Raw genomic sequence first — 24,561 nt, forward strand, 5'->3', positions numbered from 1 at the left:
GGTGGTGAAAGAGTTAATTTGCTTAGTGTATTATATTGTATGATGTGAAATTTGGGGCCACTCTTCTCTGGGAGAGCGCATCACTAGAGTGCAGCACCACCCTTTTTTTTTTTTTGTCTGTAATTGTATTTGTTTTCTTTCAAAGTGGATTTTTTTCTACAGAATATCACCATGGCCAAAACTCTCCTGTTGCCATGGTTATGGTTGTTGCACTGTGGTGACAGGGTGACTGGTTGTTGCACTGAGACAGGGTGGTTATGGTGGTTGTTGCACTGTGGTGACAGGGTGACTGGTTGTTGCACTGTGACAGGGTGGTTATGGTGGTTGTTGCACTGTGACAGGGTGGTTATGGTGGTTGTTGCACTGAGACAGGGTGGTTATGGTGGTTGTTGCACTGTGACAGGGTGGTTATGGTGGTTGTTGCACTGTGACAGGGTGGTTATGGTGGTTGTTGCACTGTGACAGGGTGGTTATGGTGGTTGTTGCACTGAGACAGGGTGGTTATGGTGGTTGTTGCACTGTGACAGGGTGGTTATGGTGGTTGTTGCACTGTGACAGGGTGGTTATGGTGGTTGGTGCACTGTGACAGGGTGGTTATGGTGGTTGTTGCACTGTGGTGACATGGTGACTGGTTGTTGCACTGTGAAAGGGTGAATGGTTGTTGCACTGTGAAAGGGTGAATGGTTGTTGCACTGTGGTGACAGGGTGACTGGTTGTTGCACAGTGACAGGGTGGTTATGGTGGTTGTTGCAGTGTGACAGGGTGACTGGTTGTTGCAGTGTGACAGGGTGACTGGTTGTTGCACTGTGGTGACAGGGTGACTGGTTGTTGCACTGTGACAGGGTGACTGGTTGTTGCACTGTGGTGACAGGGTGACTGGTTGTTGCACTGTGACAGGGTGACTGGTTGTTGCACTGTGGTGACAGCATGACTGGTGGTTGCACTGTGGTGACAGGATGACTGGTTGTTGTACAGTGACAGGGTGACTGGTTGTTGCACTGTGGTGACAGGATGACTGGTTGTTGTACAGTGACAGGGTGACTGGTTGTTGCACTGTGGTGACAGGATGACTGGTTGTTGTACAGTGACAGGGTGACTGGTTGTTGCACTGTGGTGACAGGATGACTGGTTGTTGTACAGTGACAGGGTGACTGGTTGTTGCACTGTGGTGACAGGATGACTGGTTGTTGCACAGTGGCAGGATGACTGGTTGTTGCACAGTGACAGGATGACTGGTTGTTGCACAGTGACAGGATGACTGGTTGTTGCACTGTGAAAACAGGGTGGTTATGGTGGTTGTTGCACTGTGGTGACAGGTGATGGTGACGGTGCTGACAGGGTGGTTATGGTTGTTGTTGCGCTGTGATAACAGGATGACTGGTTGTTGCACTGTGATAACAGGGTGACTGGTTGTTGTACTGTGATAACAGGGTGACTGGTTGTTGCACTGTGGTGACAGGTGATGGTGACGGTGCTGACAGGGTGGTTATGGTTGTTGTTGCGCTGTGATAACAGGGTGACTGGTTGTTGCACTGTGGTGACAGGTGATGGTGACGGTGCTGACAGGGTGGTTATGGTTGTTGTTGCGCTGTGATAACAGGGTGACTGGTTGTTGCACTGTGATAACAGGGTGACTGGTTGTTGTACTGTGATAACAGGGTGACTGGTTGTTGTACTGTGATAACAGGGTGACTGGTTGTTGCACTGTGGTGACAGGTGATGGTGACGGTGCTGACAGGGTCGTTATGGTTGTTGTTGCACTGTGGTGACAGGGTGACTGGTTGTTGCACTGTGGTGACAGGGTGACTGGTTGTTGCACTGTGGTGACAGGTGATGGTGGCGGTGCTGACAGGGTGGTTATGGTTGTTGTTGCGCTGTGATAACAGGGTGACTGGTTGTTGCACTGTGGTGACAGGGTGACTGGTTGTTGCACTGTGGTGACAGGTGATGGTGACAGTGCTGACAGGGTGGTTATGGTTGTTGTTGCACTGTGGTGACAGGGTGACTGGTTGTTGCACTGTGGTGACAGGGTGACTGGTTGTTGCACTGTGGTGACAGGTGATGGTGACGGTGCTGACAGGGTCATTATGGTTGTTGTTGCACTGTGGTGACAGGGTGACTGGTTGTTGCACTGTGGTGACAGGTGATGGTGACGGTGCTGACAGGGTCGCTATGGTTGTTGTTGCACTGTGGTGACAGGGTGACTGGTTGTTGCACTGTGGTGACAGGTGATGGTGACGGTGCTGACAGGGTCGTTATGGTTGTTGTTGCACTGTGGTGACAGGGTGACTGGTTGTTGCACTGTGGTGACAGGGTGACTGGTTGTTGCACTGTGGTGACAGGTGATGGTGACGGTGCTGACAGGGGTGCCAGGCAGTGAGAAACAGTCCCTGTGCAAGACACTGTCCAAACTGGGCACCAACTACATCAGGTGGCTGGCTGTGTGTGTGTGTGTGTGTGTTGTGTTGTGTTTGTGTGTTGTGTTTGTGTGTGTCAGTGTGTGTGATGTGTGTGTGTCAGTGTGTGTGTGTCTGTGTGTGTGTGGTGTGTGTGTGTCTGTTGTGTGTGTGTGTTTGTGTGTGTGTGTGTGTGTGGTGTGTGTGTGTGTCTGTTGTGTTTGTGTGTGTGTGTGTGTCAGTGTGTGTGTGTGTGTGTGTGGTGTGTGTGTGTGTGTGTGTGTGTGTGTGTGTCTGTTGTGTTTGTGTCTGTTGTGTTTGTGTCTGTTGTGTGTGTGTGTGTGTGTGTGTGTGTGGTGTGTGTGTGTGTGTCTGTTGTGTGTGTGTGTGTTGTGTTTGTGTGTGTGTGTGTGTGTGTGTGTGTGTGTGTGTGTGTGTGAGTGGTGTGTGTGTGTGTAAGTAAAAGATAGCACTTGTGGGTCTTCAGATGATCATTTGTGCACATGCACAGCTCACACACACACATACAGACACACAAATACAGGCACAGGTGGGTGCGTGTAGACCCGTGCTTTCTTGAATACTTGTTGGAATGGGATTTTTTTTTTTTAAAGCTGCTGAAGAAAAAGAATTATACTGTATATATCTATAGTCACAATTTAGTGAATAATTTCATAGAGAAAAAGAAATTTGTTTTGAAAAAGAAAAGTCAATGACGTTTTTTGGAGCAAGGATTGAAAGAAATGGGAGACAAATGTGTTTTAGTTTTTATCATTTTCTTCTCTGGGATCATTGTTTGGAGCAATAACTCATTATTCTGTGAATTTCAGAGTAAAATGGATTGATATTATGGATAAAAAAATAAGAAAAGAAAAGAAAAGAAGAAGAAAAAAACAACACCAAAGAAAAAAAGTGAAGAAGAAGAAGAAAGATATGAAAGAGAACAAGAGAGTCAGTGTGAAATTTGAGCTGGGAATGGGGGAAGGGAGACAAGTATGTTAAGAAAAGTTTTTAACATTTGCCTCCCTTGGATCAGTAACTACGCATTGGCCATTGTATTACCGGGTTGTTGCTTCCTTCAGTTGGATGCTGAAATTTCCACAAGATTTGAATGACATTCCAACCCAATGGGAAGAGCTATAAAGCAAAATGAACACAGTAATGAAAGCAACAGGGGTAACTCAACACAGGTATGGCAGCATCAAAGACATGACACAAGCAGTGCACGACAGTTAAGGTGTGGGCATTACATTTGACAAGACGTTACACCGTCATGATTTTGTATTTGTATTTGTATTTCTTTTTATCACAACAGATTTCTCTGTGTGAAATTCAGGCTGCTCTCCCCAGGGAGAGCGTGTCGCTACACTACAGCGCCACCCATTTTTTTTGTATTTTTTTCCTGCGTGCAGTTTTATTTGTTTTTCCTATCGCAGTGGATTTTTCTGCAGAATTTTGCCAGGAACAACCCTTTTGTTGCTGTGGGTTCTTTTACATGCGCTAAGTGCATGCTGCACACGGGACCTCGGTTTATTGTCTCATCCGAATGACTAGCGTCCAGACCACCACTCAAGGTCTAGTGGAGGGGGAGAAAATATCGGCGGCTGAGCTGTGATTCGAACCAGCACGCTCAGATTCTCTCGCTTCCTAGGCGGACGCGTTAACTCTAGGCCATCACTCCACATGAATGAAATGCGCCAACATTTTCCATTCCCAGTGAATACTATATTTCTTGGAACTGTAAACATTGATAAAATAAATATATTAGAACAAAGTAAGAAGTAATGCTGTAAATTAATATTGGTTTGAGAAACGCTTTCTAGATGTCAGGATTGCCAAACAGATACTGAACATGAATAAGCACACACGTACTTAGCATGCATGTGGCATAAAAGATGCAAGGCCAATGTAAAAAAAAAAAAAATAAAAAAGGAGAAAAAATATGGCGATTTCAGTCTGTTTTTCAAACCATCAGTGGGTCTGTCTGAATCTCCCTCTGCCTGCTTAAAGAAAACAAACAACAGAGGTAACCTTATGTGTCAAAATATTATAGGCCTTTCTTGTGCACGAAGAGACTGACAGACAAACATTTATCTTGATTAACATATTCATTCATTGTTTGTTCATACATTTAATGATTCATTTATTTACTATTGTTATCTATTATCATGTTTGTTTCTTTATTCAATTCATGCATTTTACTTATTGATCATTTATCAATTTCTACACAGTCTTTTACCATTCTTACAGGGGCAACAATAAACTTATGGTGTGGAAGAGCAGTTGTGTGCGTCTGCATGTGGGGAGGTGGGGTGTGGGTTTGGGAGTGACAGTGCACCCTTGAAATGATAATGTGAGGGTTTGATTTTGGAGTGAATCTTAATAATTTGGAGTGAATCTTAATGATTTTTGTTCTTATTTGGAAGGGAGCTTGTGCAATGAAGGTGGGGAGGGGCAGGGGGTGGGGTTGGGGGGACACCGGGGGGAGTGTTGGCCGAGACAGAAGGGGAGGGAGGTTTAGAGGGGGAAGGCGGGGGTAGAGGGGACGTGGGGGGGAGGGGGGGGGCCAGAAGGGGGTCATGTGGAGGAGTTTGTGAGTTAGAGAAGGGAGGATGAGAATGTTTGTGTGTGTGTGTGTGTATGAGTGTGTGTGTGTGTGTGCGTGTTTGTGTGTGTGTGTGCATGTGTGCACATGTGTGTCTGAAGCAGAATCATCAGAATCAGAATCATATTTGTCATGAAAACTGTAAATGAAGGGCTTATAGACACAGCAGTAAAGGGTTTAAAAAAAAAAGAAGAAAAAAAGGAACTAAACTAAATGTAAGGTGTTCCAGTTGAATGAAACGTGATGTGTTCTTTGTGTGTTTGCGCATGTATGTGTGTGTGTGTGTTTGAGTGTGTGTGCGTGTGCATGCATGCGCTCTTCAGTTTGTTTGTCCACTCTGTGTGTGTGTGTCTGTGTGTTCTTCTGTTTAATGTCTATCTACATAGTGTGTGTGTGTGTGTGTGTGTAGTGTGAGTGTGTGTGTGTGTTCATGCATGTATGTGTATATATATGAATATATATATGTGTGTGTGTGTGTGTGGACCAGGTGGGTGGTGGTGCGGCAGATGGAGGAGGGGATGCTGGACGTGGGTCAAATCCAGCGCATGCTGAGTGCCGCCGTCACCTCCCACCTGCAGCAGGACAGCAACAAGCGCCAGACACGTGTCCTCCTCGTCGCCCCGGGGTCAGTCTGCCGTGGGGGGCGGGGATCTCTGCAACTTGTTTCTGTCTGTTTCACTGGTCTAAAAATAGGTGGATAGCTCATCGGCCAGGAAAGTTGAAGCCAACTGGATGCCATACTGACACGCGTATCCGGCTGTCAGTCCATTGAGAAGTTGTCTGCTAACTGTTGGTAGTTTCTGAACTGTAACCATGTATCTTTGATGAAATCATGTTATGCTTGCCCCCAGGAAAACAGTGCAGTGACACGTAGTGCAAACTTGCTGTGGAGGCACACATAGGATGATCAGCTTAACTAATGCTGCGAGCAAATGAAAGGTTGCGTGAAGCAGTCATCTTAGCCAGCTGAGCACTTGGCTTCATATATGAAGATACCGCTTCGTGCTGTACGGACGTGAGTAGCAAAATGACTGATTGAACACTTCCGCTGGCTTCAGTTAGCAAAGGGGCTCAAAGAAGGCATGCGCTAACCATCTATTTTTAGAGCAGTGGTCTATCTTGTGGCACACACATGCATATATTTACTTAGGGTCAAACAGATGGAGGGATGTGGCAGAATGGTTAAGACGCTTATCTGCCAATACAGAGAGTTTCTGAGTGTCAGGGTTCCAATCCCACTGTTGCCCTTTCTCTCAAGTTTGACTGGAAAATTAAACTGGGCGTCTAGTCATTTTGGATAGATGATAAACTGAGGTTCCGCGTGCGGTACGTGCTTGGCGCACTGAAAAAGAACCCATGGCAACAAGAGTCTTGTCCTCTGGTAAAATTCTGCAGAAGAAATCCACTCTTGATACGTCCACAAATATATCTGCAGGCACTTAAGGCATGATGAAGCACGTTAGGTTATGCTGCCAGCAGGTCAGACATCTGCCCAGCAGATGTGTTTTGTATTTGTATTTCTTTTTATCACAACAGATTTCTCTGTGTGAAATTCGGTCTGCTCTCCCCAGGGAGAGCGCATTGATATGCTACAGCGCCACCCATTTTTTTGTATTTTTTCCTGCATGCAGTTTTATTTGTTTTTCCTATCAATGTGGATTTTTCAACAGAATTTTGCCAGGAACAACCCTTTTGTTGCCGTGGGTTCTTTTACGTGCGCTAAGTGCATGCTAGCACACAGGACCTCGGTTTATCGTCTCTTTCGAATGACTAGCGTCCAGACCACCACTCAAGGTCTAGTGGAGGGGGAGAAAATATCGGCGGCTAAACCGTGATTCGAACCAGCGCGCTCGGATTCTCTCGCTTCCTAGGCGGACGCGTTACCTCTAGGCCATCACTCCATGTGGTGGATAGCTCATCGGCCAGGAAAGCTGAAGCCAACTGGATGCCAAACTGACATGCGTATCCGGCTGTCAGTCCATTGAGAAGTTGTCTGCTAACTGTCGGTGTGTCATACATAGATTTGTCGAAGTGCCGCAGTGATGCCTTCTGGAGAAGCTGAAACTGAAAACTTCTCACTGAGCTCTTTGAAGAGTTATTTGGGCACCACACAGAAGACGTGTTCACTGTTCAAAAAGATGTGTGTTGTTGAATTCACTTTTGTCATCACTTATGGTGATTGTGTGGGAGAGGTTTTCTCAGTTCTTCAGCTAACAACAAACCCTGGAATTCACTGCCTTTCTCAGTCCATCACAGTCCTTCACTGACTTTCTTAAAAACGAATCTAAAAACATTCCTTTTCAAGTTGCCTCTGAGACACTATTCCATATCCGTGTTGTTGGGTCCACAGTTTTCTTCCATACATGTTTGTGTGTACATGTGTTTGTGCATGTTTGTGTGTGTTTGTGTATGTGTATGCATGTGTGTGTGTATGTGTGCGTGCATGTTTTATTTTTGTGTGTGTGTGTGTATGTGTGTGTTCTTTTGTGCTTTATGTCTGACTGATGTGTGATTGCAATGCACTTTTAGAGGTTTGAAAGCATTATATAAATGTTTTTGTTGTTGTTTTTAACCACCGGTGTGCAGGTTTGTCAACACCCCAGATGTGGTCAGCACTGTCCTCAAGCATCCTGACACCAAAGTCCGGAACATGCTGAAAATTGGTAAGTGCTTCACTCTCTCTCTCACTATGTCTCTCTGTGCTGCTTTCTGCTTTTCCGTGTTGCTTGTGAATCTGTTATTTTGGTTAACAGAGAAAATTCTGTAGGTAGCTGTTCAGGGTGTGACTGTGGGTTAGGTGTGCGTGTGTGTGTGTTCATGTGTGTGTGTGTGTGTCCACTCATGTGTGTATGTGTGAGTGAGTGTGTATGTGTGTGTTTTGCTGCCCCATCATCTGCACCATTTCATTTCAGCAGGCACATACACAAACTCTTAACTCTTTCCATACGAACGGCGAAAAGAGACGTCATTAACTGCGTTTCACCCCAATTACCATCATCAAAATAGTGCAAGCGGAAGGCTCTTATACTGAAGAGGTGAATGTTGACAAAGAATACCACGACGGAAGCTAAAGGTTGGGTCATTCAGACACCCACTGGACATCCGAGAGGTCTGTGTAGAGGAGAAGAGAGGACTGGCCGTACTGAGTGAGTTAAAATAGGTGTGGACAGTGGGTGAGGGATGAGACATGAGGTGTGAGTTAGGGGTGAGGGGTATTGAGAAAAAAACAAACCAAACAAAAACAAAAAAAAACAACAACAACAACCCAACAAAAACAGCAAGCAGTGGAGTGGTGATGCATTTGGTGGAGGAGACAATACTACCAATGAAAGAAATTACAAGTTACCCACCACAGAGTCGCACATGATAAGTCAGCGACTGGAGTCACAAATTGCTGGGAAACATTCAAAACACCTTGAACATCGATGAATCTTATGTTCAATTCTGAAGGGTGTGAAACAGCCACTTGACATGACGCACAGTCCTCCTCAGGTAGTCATGAATTCATTCATCAGCGTATTGCTCTCTTCTTTTCAAATTTACTACTAATTCTTTTGATTGATTGATTGATTGATTTGATGGGTGGATAGATGATTTATTGACTTGTTGAAGGATTGAATGACTCATTCACTCACTGATTGGATGAAGCAAACACTCATCATTTCCAGCTGAATGGTTGATTCGATGTGATGGGTGGTTAGATGATGTATAGATTGGTTGAAGGATGGATTGGATTATTTGATTCTTATCATTTCATTGATAAACTGATCTTTTTTTATTGTTATAACTGGTTTAATTGAATTATTATTTTAATCCTCATGGTTTGATGAACTGATGGGTTCATTGTTGTAACTTGTTTCAGGTGCTGTGACTGCCTGCATTGATCCTCTGAACACTTTCATACAGAACAGGTGAAGATAATTTCTCATTTTTTGGTATGGATTGGTTTATTTCCATGCAGTTTTCTTTTACCATCATTTGATTTTCCTAGCATATTAGATATGTGTGTATGTATATATATATATATATATATATATATACAGAGAGAGAGAGAGAGAGATGTATATGTTTGCAGATTTTTCTCTGTGTGGATGTCCATACATGTTTTTACATGCGTATTTGTGTGCATGTGCGTGTGTGTGTGTCACCTGCATGTAAGCTTGGATGTGTGTGTGTGTGTGCATAAGCACAGTCGTGCATGCATGAGTTTCTGTCTAAAAACACATGTAAAGACCTTGAAAAAAAAAGTGCTAGCACACATGCATCTGTCAATGTATATAAATACCAAAGCAACCATGAGAACAGCACATTTTTTACCAAAGAAAAAACAAACCCACTTTGCAGTCATTAATTTTCATGTGTGTGTGTATGTATGTATGCGGTGGTGCACGCATGTGACTGAAACCCAACTGAACGACACAGAAAACAAGTGGTGTGTGTGTGTGTGTGTGTGTGTGTGTGTGTGTGTGTGTGTAAAGGCAGCTGTCAGTTGGCTGTACCCAGGTAGGAAGTCTGTTGTACAAACTGTGTGTTTTAGAAAGCACTTGGAGCTTGTTCTCTGACGAAAGGTAGATGCTACAGAAGCATCACTATTGATAACAATAGTAATGATTGGGAATGTACTGTTTTAGCGTCCATAGTTATTGCACCTAGTGGTTTACATTTTCATGGGATGTGGGACGGAAAACGAGAAAAAGCAAGATGGTGGCACACTAGTGATTGAATCCACATCGACGGGCGCAATAGCCAAGTGGTTAAAGCGTTGGACTGTCAATCTGAGGGTCCCGGGTTCGAATCACGGTGACGGCGCCTGGTGGGTTGAAGGGTGGAGATTTTTACGATCTCCCAGGTCAACATATGTGCAGACCTGCTAGTGCCTGAACCCCCTTCGTGTGTATATGCAAGCAGAAGATCAAATACGCATGTTAAAGATCCTGTAATCCATGTCAGTGTTCGGTGGGTTATGGAAACAAGAACATACCCAGCATGCACACCCCCGAAAACGGTGTATGGCTGCCTACATGGCGGGGTAAAAACGGTCATACACGTAAAAGCCCACTCGTGTGCATACGAGTGAACGTGGGAGTTGCAGCCCAGGAACGCAGAAGAAGAAGAAGAAGAAGAATCCACATCAAGATTGAGTCAAAATAACATACAAAATAAGTCAAAACCCTCTGAGAATGGGTTTACATCTACTAATGGTAATATCGTTTCATATATGCACACGCAAAAAAAAGCCTGTAAAATAGGCACCTGAACTTAGGATGCTGAAGTAGGACTTTACCATAATAATGATGTGAATGATGATGATGATGATAATAAGTTGAATAACAATAACAGTAATAATGATGATGATGATAACAATGTGTCTGGATGTCAGGATGCTGTTGCCGATGTTGCTGAACCACTGCAGTCAGGGCTGGGTCAACAACATCATCTTCACCTCACAGACCAAGGCGCCGGTCAGTGTGACCCTCACTGCTGCTGTCTGTGTTGTTGTCTGTTGGTCAGCTGGGTTGTGGTCAGTGTGACTCTCACTGCTGTCTGTGTGTTGTTCGTTGGTCAGCTGGGTTGTGGTCAGTGTGACTCTCACTGCTGTCTGTGTGTTGGCCGTTGGTCAACAGGGTGGTGGTCAATGTGACCTTCACTGCTGTTGTCTGTTGGTCAGCTGGGTGGTGGTCAGTGTGACCTTCACTGCTGTTGTCTGTTGGTCAGCTGGGTGGTGGTCAGTGTGACCTTCACTGCTGTCTGGTGTTGTCTGTTGGTCAGCTGGGTGGTGGTCAGTGTGACCTTCACTGCTGTGTGTGTGTTGTTTTTTGGTCAGCTGGGTGGTGGTCAATGTGACCTTCATTGCTGTCTGTGGTGTTGTCTGTCGGTCAGCTGGGTGGTGGTCAGTGTGACCTTCACTGCTGTCTGTGTGTTGGTCATCGGTCAGCTGGGTGGTGGTCAGTGTGACCTTCACTGCTGTCTGTGGTGTTGTCTGTCGGTCAGCTGGGTGGTGGTCAGTGTGACCTTCACTGCTGTCTGTGGTGTTGTCTGTCGGTCAGCTGGGTGGTGGTCAGTGTGACCTTCACTGCTGTCTGTGTGTTGGTCATCGGTCAGCTGGGTGGTGGTCAGTGTGACCTTCACTGCTGTCTGTGGTGTTGTCTGTTGGTCAGCTGGGTGGTGGTCAGTGTGACCTTCACTGCTGTCTGTGTTGTTGTCTGTTGGTCAGCTGGGTTGTGGTCAGTGTGACCCTCACTGCTGTCTGTGTGTTGGCCGTTGGTCAACAGGGTGGTGGTCAATGTGACCTTCACTGCTGTTTGTTGGTCAGCTGGGTGGTGGTCAGTGTGACCTTCACTGCTGTCTGTGGTGTTGTCTGTCGGTCAGCTGGGTGGTGGTCAGTGTGACCCTCACTGCTGTCTGTGTCGGCCGTCGGTCAGCTGGGTGGTGGTCAGTGTGACCTTCACTGCCGTTGGTCAGCTGGGTGGTGGTCAGTGTGACCCTCACTGCTGCTGTCTGTGTGTTGTCTGTCGGTCAGCTGGGTTGTGGTCAGTGTGACCTTCACTGCTGTCTGTGTTGTTGTCTGTTGGTCAGCTGGGTTGTGGTCAGTGTGACCCTCACTGCTGTCTGTGTGTTGTCCATCGGTCAGCTGCGTGGTGGTCAGTGTGACCTTCACTGCTGTGTGTGTGTTGTCTGTTGGTCAGCTGAGTGGTGGTCAGTGTGACCTTCACTGCTGTCTGTGGTGTTGTCTGTTGGTCAGCTGGGTTGTGGTCAGTGTGACCCTCACTGCTGTCTGTGTGTTGTCGGTCAGCTGGGTGGTGGTCAGTGTGACCCTCACTGCTGTCTGTGTTGTCCATCGGTCAGCTGGGCTGAGTGGTGGTGGTGGTACTGTTAGCACTGTCCTGTGTGTATATGCCTGTGTTGCGACAGACAAACCTGGGTGTGGCTGTGTATGGGGGGCTCGGGATGAGTGGCGTGGGTGTAAGGCCACTGAAACGGTGCAGATGGTGGGGCAGCAAAAAAACAAACAAAAAACCAACAACTGTGTGGTGTCTTTTTTGTATTGTATTGAATTGTATTGTCTTGCTTTTTGTCACAACAGATTGCTCTGTGTGAATTTCAGGCTGCTCTTTATTTTTTAAAAATTTCCCCACTTCTTTTTTTTTTTTTTCTCTCACAAGAATTATGTGTGCTGGTATACATGTTCCTGCATTGGTGTGTGTGTGTGTTGGTGTGTACATGCATGTGTGTGTGTGTGTGTGTGTGTGTGTTGGTGTTGGTGTGTACATGCATGTGTATGTGATTGTGTATATATCAGTATGGGTAGATGACATGCATTTATTCATGTGAGTATATGGAATCTCAAGTGAATTCCTGTCATATTTGTTTGAGCACTTGCTTACAAGTCTTTTTAAGTTAGGTATGTGTTTTCCTTCTGGTACATATACTGCACTTACTGTCACTTCTGGTGCCCCAGGTCCCCATGCCAGTGAAGACATGATCTTACTGGTCTGTCTCCCAGAACTGATTTCTCTGTGCAATTTGGGCGACTCTCCCTGAGGCGAGCATGTGGGGCAAAATGCGGTGCCTCCATTTTTTTTGTTTATAGCTGTTAGAGGCGTTTGATTGGCTAAGAGCGGGCCAGACTAAGAGGGGCGTCTTTTCACTGTTAGCTGCGCGAAATTTGGCCAAACAGAGCAAACCATAGGCCTAGTTTGCATCAGTTTGACATGGTAAGTATATGTAAACACCAAACATGGAGTATAATACAAACTCCTCCTTTCTGTCTGCAAGTGTAGTTGCTTTTTTTTTAATATCCAAATTGGATCTCTCAATTGGATTTTTACCTTTGATTGTTGTGGGTTCTATTACATGTGCTAAAAGACCGCTCGAGAGTTCCGCGGCCATCTTGGATCACGAGCAGTGCCAAAGGCAATCGACATGGACAAAAGCAGCAAATATGTGCTGTCCTCCATTTCTTCAGTTGATAGCAACCAAAGTCTGTACAATGTTATACACACGCTCATGCCATCATATGCTCACAAAAAACAAAAACAAAAAAATATTACGCAAAAAAGTTGAAAAAAGGCTCTCTTTATCGCCTGTGTTGCTTGCAGTTTTGGATAGCCAATCAACTTTGAGAGCACAGATCATGTGATGTGCCTCTATAGAATTCTTCTGTGGTCTGTTAGATAATTGTGTGTGTGTGTGTGTGTGTGTGCAGAGCACTCTGTTGGACCAGATTCAGAGCCTGATCCGCAGCGTCAACTCTGACGTCGCTCTCCTGCTGGCCGAGTCAGGGGAGATCAAAAGGTGATTGTTAACTTTCCTCCCATGGAATGTCCCCTTTTTGACTCACTTGTGTAAACAAAGTGAGTCTTTGTTTTAACCCGGTGTTCAGTTGTCTGTGTGTGTGTGTGTCTGTGTGTTCGTGTGTCCGTGGTAAACTTTAACATTGACATTTTCTCTGCACATACTTTGTCAGTTGACACCAAATTTGGCATAAAAATAGGAAAAATTCAGTTCTTTCCAGTCATCTTGTTTAAAACAATATTGCACCTCTGGGATGGGCACAAAAAAAAAAAAAATGAAGCCTAATTATATGCAAACTGCATTTACTGTTATATTTTTTGTATTCTCTAAACGTGGCACTTTGATCTGATATTCTGACCCAACAACAAGAGCAGTCATTATTATCATTTTTTGTTCAAACAGGAACTTCTTTTGCTAAACATGGAAGTTTTATTTATTTTGCAAACGTTTTGGTGCAGGTAGTAAAAAAGGGAAATTACTCTGTAATTAATGCTAGGGGACTTAATTCGCTTTAAACTGATCTTTCTCATCTTAAACATTACATTTTGAAAATATACACAGTACATAAAAAGCTTGGTTTTTTTTTCAGTGTATCACAAGTGAGTCTTGAAGGCCTTGCCTCTCTTGTTTCTTTTTGGGTCAGTCTTTCCGTGTGTGTGTGATAAACAAGAGGTATGTGCGGACTGTGGAGTCACAGAGGAAGGTTGCAGAATGGTTAAGGTGCTCATCTGCCGACACAAGAGTCTGTGAGGGTCGGGGTTCGGATCCTGCTCTTGCCCTTTCTCCCTCCCAAGTTTGACTGGAGAAATCAGGCTGAGTGTGTCTAGTCATTTGGATGAGATGATTAACCGAGGTCCTGTGTGCAACACACACTTGGCACACTGAAAAAGAACCCCTGGCAACATGGGTGTTGTCCTCTGGCAAAATTCTAGAACAAATCCGCTCTGATAGGTGCACATATGTGTGTATAAGATAAGATAAGAATAACTTTATTATCTCCAACTGGAGAAATTTGGTCAGGTGCATTATCACAACATAGACAAGTAAACAACATGGGGACCATAGCTGTAAAAGTCAACAACAGCTTTTACGAATATTACGAAGATACAAATGTAAAAAATATCACATACATCGTTTCATACATACATCCACACACTGCAGGTAATAACTAGTATTCTTAATGTAAAAACAGAAAGAATTAAGAAACATTATTTGAATATAATTATAAACATAGCCTACTATACTGCACATTGATTATAATAGATAAGAATAAAGATGAATTGCGGAAAACCACAACCAGATAATCAGCACACACCTGCACCACCACCCCCCACACGCAGATTACTTGATTAAACAAGAGTAATAAACATATGTTCTCAAATAAAAGCATTTCACATATTCGCTTTTAAAAACATTGCAATTAATTATTACATCGTAATTATTAAACAGAAATGTGTGTGTGTGTGTGTGCGCACGCGCGTGCATGTGCTCAAGGCCTGACTAAGTGTGTCGGGTTGTGCTGCTGGTCATGCATCTACCCAGCAGATGTGGTGTGGTGAATGTGGATTTGTGTCCGAACACCGTGACGCCTTCTTGAGAAACAGAAACTGTGGAATGCTTGATGTAATATTATGTTCTCCCTCCCTCTCCTCCTCCTCCTTCCCTCCTGCACACCCCACCCACCATCCCCCCACTCAGCACCCCACTGCTGAATTCAGCAACAGATAGTGTTTTCCTTTGGTGCAGTGTAAGCCTCTCTGTATTGATGTCTTGTTTTATTGGAGACTGTGGCTGATGCATCAGTTTTGTCTGTCGATCAGTCAGTATTCATGATGGAATGTAAATGTGTGATAATTGAATTAGCTGGATGGATGAACGTATTGTTTAAAGCCCCTGACCCCCTCCCCTAAAAAAAAAAAGTGCAAAGAAAATAAAAGCAACAACACACACACACAACTACTATGCCATGGTTTGAGTTACCATCTGTTACTCCAGATTGCATGTTTCCACATTAGTTGTATTTGTGTGTGTGTGTGTGCACACTTTGCATGTTTCCACATTAGTTGTATTTGTGTGTGTGTGTGCACACTTTGCATGTTTCCACATTAGTTGTATTTGTGTGTGTGTGTGCACACTTTGCATGTTTCCACATTAGTTGTATTTGTGTGTGTGTGTGCACACTTTGCATGTTTCCACATTAGTTGTATTTGTGTGTGTGTGTCCACACTTTGCATGTTTCCACATTAGTTGTATTTGTGTGTGTGTGTCCACACTTTGCATGTTTCCACATTAGTTGTATTTGTGTGTGTGTCTGTGCACACTTTGCATGTTTCCACATTAGTTGTATTTGTGTGTGTGTGTGCACACTTTGCATGTTTCCACATTAGTTGTATTTGTGTGTGTGTGCACACTTTGCATGTTTCCACATTAGTTGTATTTGTGTGTGTGTGTGTGCACACTTTGCATGTTTCCACATTAGTTGTATTTGTGTGTGTGTGTGTGCACACTTTGCATGTTTCCACATTAGTTGTATTTGTGTGTGTGTGTGTGTGCACACTTTGCATGTTTCCACATTAGTTGTATTTGTGTGTGTGTGTGCACACTTTGCATGTTTCCACATTAGTTGTATTTGTGTGTGTGTGTGCACACTTTGCATGTTTCCACATTAGTTGTATTTGTGTGTGTGTGTGCACACTTTGCATGTTTCCACATTAGTTGTATTTGTGTGTGTGTGTGCACACTTTGCATGTTTCCACATTAGTTGTATTTGTGTGTGTCTGTGCACACTTTGCATGTTTCCACATTAGTTGTATTTGTGTGTGTGTGTGCACACTTTGCATGTTTCCACATTAGTTGTATTTGTGTGTGTCTGTGCACACTTTGCATGTTTCCACATTAGTTGTATTTGTGTGTGTGTGTGCACACTTTGCATGTTTCCACATTAGTTGTATTTGTGTGTGTGTGTGCACACTTTGCATGTTTCCACATTAGTTGTATTTGTGTGTGTGTGTGTGCACACTTTGCATGTTTCCACATTAGTTGTATTTGTGTGTGTGTGCTTGTGTGTGCACAAGCTTGTTTTATGTATGGCAGTTGTATTAGAATGTACGTGTACTTAAGGATGACTTTTATTGTGAATGTCACTACTGCCTGACTGGGAGGTGAGAGTGTTAATCTACATTATCATTATTGTTGCTGTTATCATCATCATCATCACTATCAGTGTCATGATGCTGGATGACAGGAGCACAGAACTGGATCAGGTGAGAGTGTTAATCTACATTATCATTATTGTTGCTATCATCATCATCATCATCACTATCAGTGTCATGATGCTGGATGACAGGAGCACAGATCTGGATCAGGTGAGAGTGTTAATCTACATTATCATTATTGTTGCTGTTATCATCATCATCACTATCAGTGTCATGATGTTGGATGACAGGAGCACAGAACTGGATCAGGTGAGAGTGTTAATCTACATTATCATTATTGTTGCTGTTATCATCATCATCATCACTATCAGTGTCCTGATGTTGGATGACAGGAGCACAGATCTGGATCAGGTGAGAGTGTTAATCATCATTGTCATTATTGTTGCTATCATCATCATCATCACTATCAGTGTCATGATGCTGGATGACAGGAGCACAGATCTGGATCAGGTGAGAGTGTTAATCTACATTATCATTATTGTTGCTGTTATCATCATCATCATCACTATCAGTGTCATGATGTTGGATGACAGGAGCACAGAACTGGATCAGGTGAGAGTGTTAATCTACATTATCATTATTGTTGCTGTCATCATCATCATCATCATCATCACTATCAGTGTCATGATGCTGGTTGACAGGAGCACAGATCTGCATCAGGTGAGAGTGTTAATCAACATTGTCATTATTGTTGCTATTATCATCATCATCATCACTATCAGTGTCATGATGTTGGATGACAGGAGCACAGAACTGGATCAGGTGAGAGTGTTAATCTACATTATCATTATTGTTGCTGTTACCATCATCATCATCATCACCATCAGTGTCATGATGTTGGATGACAGGAGCACAGAACTGGATCAGGTGAGAGTGTTATGTGTTACCAGCCGCCGTGGCGAAGTGGTTAGCGTCGCGGACTGACGGCTGGGAGGACGCGGGTTCGAATCCCAGCGGAGGTGGGTTTTTCGGCCTGTGGCCGGCTCCTACCCAGAGTTGAGTGTGCTGTGGGCTTAAATGGGGAGACTGGGACCACACAGTCGAGTGTCATCCACTTCAAGGATGCGTCTTTGGGTGTGTTGCTCTAATTACCTGACCAACACTGCAAGTGCCTGTATCTCTCGGGCCTGGTTAACGCCGGGATATCATTATGACAGGAAGCGTAGAGTACAGCCTTGTCACGCAGTCCCAAACCAAAATGGACCTCCATAGCAACATCGTCATCATCATCGTCATCCTCCTCCTCCTTCATCGTCACCAATATAAACAAAAGTCTCAAAGTCTGTGGCCTTTCATGCCCTGCTCTCATGGTGACCTCAGTTTCGATACCCCTCCACTTCCGTGCTTGGGGTGAGTCCTGTCAATGTCGTCAGTGTCGGCAGATTCATGGGAGGCTGTTGTTTGAGGGACATGGTGGCGGTCTTCACTCTGGGAGGGACGCTCACTCAGTCTGGCTCCGCGACTAAGCCATTATTGTCGTTAGTAGGGGGCTTAGTAGGTGGTGTCCTAAGTACGTTAAAACAGAAAAGGCACCACTGAACACCACCGAAGTGACTCAGCAGCAGTGCAGGGTCTCTTCTGGTGTGTGGCCTCCTGGCGACCTAACATCGATGGTTCCCTGTGGACTGCCAACGCTGGAACTGCGAAGGACGAACCCGGGTGTGGCCGTGTATGGGGGAATCTATATGAGCGGCGTGGGAGTAATGCCACTGAAACGGTGCAGATAATGGGGCAGCAAAAAAACAACAAAAAAACCAAAAAAACATTGTCATTATTGTTGCTGTTATCATCATCATCATCATCACTATCAGTGTCATGATGCTGGTTGACAGGAGCACAGATCTGCATCAGGTGAGAGTGTTAATCTACATTATCATTATTGTTGCTATCATCACTATCAGTGTCATGATGTTGGATGACAGGAGCACAGAACTGGATCAGGTGAGAGTGTTAATCTACATTATCATTATTGTTGCTATTATCATCATCATCATCACTATCAGTGTCATGATGTTGGATGACAGGAGCACAGAACTGGATCAGGTGAGAGTGTTAATCTACATTATCATTATTGTTGCTGTTACCATCATCACTATCAGTGTCATGATGTTGGATGACAGGAGCACAGAACTGGATCAGGTGAGAGTGTTAATCTACATTATCATTATTGTTGCTATCATCATCATCATCACTATCAGTGTCATGATGCTGGATGACAGGAGCACAGATCTGGATCAGGTGGTGTCAGAGTCGGCTTTTGACCAGCCTGCGATGGTTCGTGCTAGACTGCTGCTCTACCCTGGATGGTCAGTTTCCTTTTTTTTTTTTTTTTTTTTTCCATTCTTTAACTTCTTCTCATTAATTTTTTCTTTGTTTCTCACAAAAAACAAAAACACCTTTCACATAAAAAAAAAACCAAAAAACATATGGCAAGTGAGATTTTTTTTCTCTCCAATAACTGAGACAAAAAAAGGAAGGAAGAAAAAAAAAATGAAACCACCACACATTTTCATTTCAGTCATTTGCCATCTATGTAGAGAGCCTGCCTTTAATTTTGTAAAACTGTAATTTGTTGACTTGTTTATTTTGTTTAATCATTCTGTATTATTTTGTTTGATTATTCTATTTTATTTGATTATTCTATTTTATTTCTCTTTTTGTCAATGTTTTATACAAAGTTAGGGTACACTCTCAGAGCCTGACCAGCATGTTGGGTTTATGTAAGGGTCAGGCATATATGCTGCTTTAAAAAATCTCTCTAACAAAAAGCCCTTTTTGTGGGGGTGGTTTTTTTTTTTTTTTAATTCTATTTTCTTATTACACACCTCTTAGAACAAAAAAGAAATAATTTGAATAAACACGCCATGAAACGGGTATATATTTTCAGCACTGCCCATTTCAGGTTTATTTGAATGATTGTGCAGTAGATATGAAAAGTTGTTGATTCATTTCTTTATGTGATGAATAACTACATAATTTTATATACACAGAGGTAGCTTTATGAGGAAGAAAAGCAGGAATATTAATTGAAAAAATCAGTCTGAAGCTTATACTGTCAATGATTATTTTTTTCCCCATTGAAACGGTCGGTTTAAAACCAGCAAGTTCAAGAAAATGTTCTTTAATAAAGAAGATGGGGGTGAATGTGTTGTTCACATGGAATGTTTTTTTTTTAAATATATTTTTTATTTGTGGTTGTGATTTTTGTTTAGAGTTTTTCATTTTATGTTATATTTTACATGTGTGATGTGCCTCGAGCATTGTTGTATTTTAATGAAAGGCACAATATTATTATTATTATTCTTGTTCATGTGAATCAACATTGTAGCAGTGATGTAGTTTCTTCTCACATGCACACACACACTTTCACATACAAGTGCGCACCCACCCCAACACCTCCACATACATGAATGCATAATTGCTCCTTTACAAAGGCATACAAACATGCACACACAGAGAAAAAAGAGAGAGAGAGATGCATCTACACAGAAACAGATAGCCACATAAGCAAGAATTCTTTTTTCAAAATTTATATTCAAAGTTTTACAGATGAATACCTACAAATATATACTTACTTTGTGCATTGGAAATAAAAGCATAGTATTGCCCTGGATACTGACAATTCCATATCAAAATATTATATACAGAACAATACATTTTTGTGAACGTATTGATCTCGTATATTTTTGTCTTAGTCTTGTACTAAGCGTGCCTATGGTGCCCATTTCTGCATGAAATTGTTTTCTTCTTCTACTCTGCAGTCTTATGACCACAGGTTGGGCACCACTGATGACCTGTCAACCAGTTCTCCCTGTTCCTCTTCTCTCTCAGGCCTGTCCACTCTGGGATATAGTCTTTCTGTCTCTTTTATCTGTCTGCCTCTCCCTCTTTGCACTGTGCCTTGCCTGGCAAGTCCTCCTGATTGTGAGACATGCCCATAGCACTCCAGTCTGTTATATTCCTCAGCCATTTTAAAAATCAGGAAGAAAATATACACCTTGAAACCCCCTGGTCTCTGTCTGAAATTTGTGTAAATTAATTTATTACATTTCAGTATTTATTATTAATGAGTTTCTGTACATGTAAAGTGCTTTGAGCTCTGTTTGAGAAAAAAAAAGAGTGCTGAATAAGGGTCCATTATTAACATTATCATCATTTCTGACCCCTGCTGACAGGAAGCTGCAGACGAAGATTGTGCCACTGAGAGGGTCGCTGGACATGAACGATGTCATCTTGAAATTCTCCAGACCTCTGGAAAGGGCCAAGCTCATGCAGCACATGAAAGGTGGGTTGGACCATTTAACACTTTGTATGACGTGCACTTGTTTGTCCTTTTAACTCAATGTGTTTTCACTTTTAGTGACTTGTTTTTTTTTTTGTTAGACATGTAGTGTGTGTGTGTGTGTGTGTGAAAGGGATATATAGAAGAAAGAATAATTAGAACAGTGTCAACAGTATATAAATGTGTGTATGTGGGTGTGCCTGTTTGCTATCATGAAAATGTTTGTAAGAGAGTGAGTGCATACGTGTATGAATTAATGTACAAGTCCAACATAATTTTTCTCCGAATGCTTCCTATTTGAACAGGACGATGCTGAATACACTGTGTTGTCATGTGCAGCTCTCCCTGGCTCCCTGTCCAAGTTCCCCTTTGAGGGCAACATCTATCACATCTATGGCCTGGTCTGTTTCGCAGGTGTGTCACACGTTTCACTGGACTAAACTTTCATACTACTAATGTTAATAATATAATTTAGTATATAACCAGTATTTATATGATATTCTATCCAGAAAACTGCTTTTGGTGCTTTTCACAACACATGATATTCTAGATCATGCATTGCATCAATGTTTCACTTATTATGCATACCAAAAATGCAACAAAAAGCTTTAGGCATACAGATATGTGTGCACATGTGCGCACACACACACATACAGACACATATACATACATGTTTACATAGATGGTCAAGCATACCACATGTACAGAAGTACATGCTTTTTTAATGGAAATCCGCACAGAGAAGACCAGTCCGATGACTAGCAACACCAAGAGCATCAGCACTGACAACAGAGCCAGTGGCGAGGAACTGGAGACAGTCCACAGTTTGAAGTACCTGGGATCAAAAGTCACAGACTGGGGACCAAAGCCTGAAATGTTGAGGATTGCAAACAACAGCAGCACTGACAAAAGTGAAGACCATTTGGAGTGACTAGAACACTGCACTCAACTCAGAGATCATACTAGACGCATTCCTTGGTCATCTGAACAATCCTGTGAGCCATGGACTTTGACAACTGATGTGTAGAAGAGGATACATGCCACAGAGGAGATGCTTTTGATAACTGCTTGGCATCTCCTACAGAGACCACATCACCAATGAAGAAGTGAGAAGTCGGGCAAACCATGGGATCATTTGAAGACTTTACCACAGTGAAGAAATCCAGAACGAAGTGGTATGGGCACATCTGACGAACAGCAGGACTAGCCAAGACCATCTAGCAAGGAAAGGGGAGAAGCAGATGGAAAAAGTGATGAGAGGACAATACTGTAGAATGAACAGGGCTGAGGAGACTTGAGTAATGCCCTCAGAGAGACCAGGAACAGGGAGAGAACTGGTTGCCAGGTCATCCGTGGTGCCCCTACAGTAATGAGACTTTGGGGATAGCAGATGATTCTTACATATGTTTCTAGTTCTTTTTATATGTATATCTGATTCATTTTAAGTACTGGCTTTGGAAAAACGTTTAGAACTTGCTTGAATTATAGTGTGATGTAAAGATGAATAATTGTTACAGTTTCAGTAGCTCAAGGAGGCGTCACTGCGTTCGGACAAATCCATATACGCTACACCACTTCTCTCAAGCAGATGCCTGACCAGCAGCGTAACCCAACGCGCTTAGTCAGGCCTTGAGAAAAAAAAGTAAATAAATAATAGATAAATACATAAAAAAAAGAACTACTAATAATAATTGTAATATGTATAAGGCGCAAAAACTTGAAGTCATCTATAAGCGTACAAAAAAAAGAAAAAAAAAAGAATTAAATAAATAATAATTTTAAAAATATTTATTTTTTAATTGTTACAAAGGTATCATAATGGGATATGACATATGTCCCCCCCCCCCCAGACTCCAACACGACGGTGGACCTCCAGTTCACGGTGCTGAGCGGCAGTCTGGTGCTGCACACGGTGGGCACTCACTCCCAGCCCTTCATCCGCGGCCAGCACCACTACTACATGGTCTTCACCGGCTGTCGCCTCCAGGAACACGCCCTCAGGGACTGGCTCCGCACCTGTGCCAAGCAGGTTGGGAAGGGGAGGTGGAGGGGATACTCTGGTGGTGACATTGCTATGCAGGTGTGGGGGTGGTGAGCAGGTTGGGGATGGTAGTGGTGACAGGGACCTTGCTAAACAAGTGGGGCACTGAGATGACAGGGACATTGCCATGCAGGTGGGGGAGAGGTGATGGTGGTGGTGACAGAGACATTGCCATGCAGGTGGGGGAGGGGTGATGGTGACAGGGACATGGCCATGCAGGTGGGGGAGGGGTGATGGTGGTGGTGACAGGGACATTGCCATGCAGGTGGGGGAGGGGTGGTGACAGGGACATTGCCATGCAGGTGGGGGAGGGGTGGTGGTGGTGACAGGGACATTGCCATGCAGGTGGGGGAGGGGTGATGGTGGTGGTGACAGAGACATTGCCATGCAGGTGGGGGAGGGAGGGGGCAGGGGTGGTGGCGGCGGCGGCGACGACATTGCCATGCAGGTTTTGGAGGGAGGGGATGGAGTATGTCAGGAGTGTTATGGGCTCTCTGTGCTGAGCTTTCCTTCTAGTGGTATCCAGCAGGGAATCGCCTACCTGTCTGTCTACAAGCATTTTTCAGATGCAGTTTGCATCTTTCAAAAAACATTACAGACATGGTTGCATCTCATAGATAACTGTGTTCAACTCGACATGCTTCCAGGGCATTGTTTACGCAACAGTGTAGAACCTTTATGTATGTGTGTGCATGTTATTCCAAATCCTAGGTGCTTGTGGGTTATGTTCATTACAGTGGATTTCATAGATATTTACTTTTATAATTCATTTGTGACATTTAAATCTAGAAAATTCTTTGCAAGACTAGAATCTTAATCAAACATTTTCAATGTAACTGCCATATAAGGTCGACTTGTTAAGATGAATAGCTTTCTTTGGATGTATGTGTTGGAGGGCTAAATTGTTTGGATAGATAAAGAACAGTGCTTTGAACATTCTAATTCACCCAAGCTGTTTTAGTACCAGACATGTCTGCTGGTGTTTTTACATTAAAATTTCTCTTTTCTGCAGAAACCCGAGAAGAAGAAGCACATGACAAAAGCTGACATTCCAAGAGCTGAGATGAACAAAATCCATGTAAGTAAAGAGTTATGATCCTTTTGTTCATGAATTGTGATGACAATAAAGTATAATGATGACAAAACCAAAGTGATAAAGCTTTTATGGCATTTATCTTGTAAACCAAGTTGAAGATCAGTGTGTTTAACAGAACTTTTAAATCGGCAGAGTTATAAAAGATTACTTTTGAACATTCATGTACATTTTGTCCAGCAAAGCTGCTTGTGAATAATCATATGTAAAACATTTGTTGGACATGGATATGCATTTTCTAATACACCACAGATTCTGCACATTTTCTTTTTTCTTGGTGAATCTGCCTCTTTCTTTTGGAGGTCACCAGCAGAGGGCAAATCAGAGAAAGCTTGGGCCAGCTTCCAGGATATAGTCTGCAGAACTCATTTTTAACTGTCCAGAATTGAAACATCAGGACTGGTTTGATAGCTTTTACAAATTGGCTCAAGAGACAAAGTCACCAGGCGATCATGACCGCCTCTAGTACCTCAGGGCCAAAGTCTAAACTGAGTTGAGGACAAGTGGTTGGAAGCAAAGGCTGCAGAACTACAGCAGTTATGTGCTGTGTATGACCCCCCCTCAAACTTCACGGCACCTGTACGCTCAGCTGACGGCACTGACAAGAGCGACACAATACAGTCTTGGAGTGATC

General features: G+C 43.4%; 1 protein-coding gene across 1 annotated transcript in view; it reads left to right on the forward strand.

Moving 5' to 3' along the window:
* Positions 1-24,561, forward strand: part of LOC143298395 (dynein axonemal assembly factor 9-like) — a 378,176-nt gene that overhangs the window by 349,159 nt on the left and 4,456 nt on the right. The window contains exons 27-37 of the mRNA XM_076611286.1: positions 2,343-2,431; positions 5,489-5,626; positions 7,588-7,664; positions 8,864-8,912; positions 10,382-10,463; positions 13,208-13,296; positions 18,731-18,817; positions 20,687-20,796; positions 21,133-21,207; positions 22,644-22,822; positions 23,847-23,912. Of these exons, the coding sequence (XP_076467401.1) occupies positions 2,343-2,431; positions 5,489-5,626; positions 7,588-7,664; positions 8,864-8,912; positions 10,382-10,463; positions 13,208-13,296; positions 18,731-18,817; positions 20,687-20,796; positions 21,133-21,207; positions 22,644-22,822; positions 23,847-23,912 (1,041 nt within the window). The remainder of the gene's footprint in view (positions 1-2,342; positions 2,432-5,488; positions 5,627-7,587; positions 7,665-8,863; positions 8,913-10,381; positions 10,464-13,207; positions 13,297-18,730; positions 18,818-20,686; positions 20,797-21,132; positions 21,208-22,643; positions 22,823-23,846; positions 23,913-24,561) is intronic.

The sequence above is a fragment of the Babylonia areolata genome, chromosome 2, assembly GCF_041734735.1.
Source record: "Babylonia areolata isolate BAREFJ2019XMU chromosome 2, ASM4173473v1, whole genome shotgun sequence".
Classification (NCBI taxonomy): Eukaryota; Metazoa; Mollusca; class Gastropoda; order Neogastropoda; family Buccinidae; genus Babylonia; species Babylonia areolata.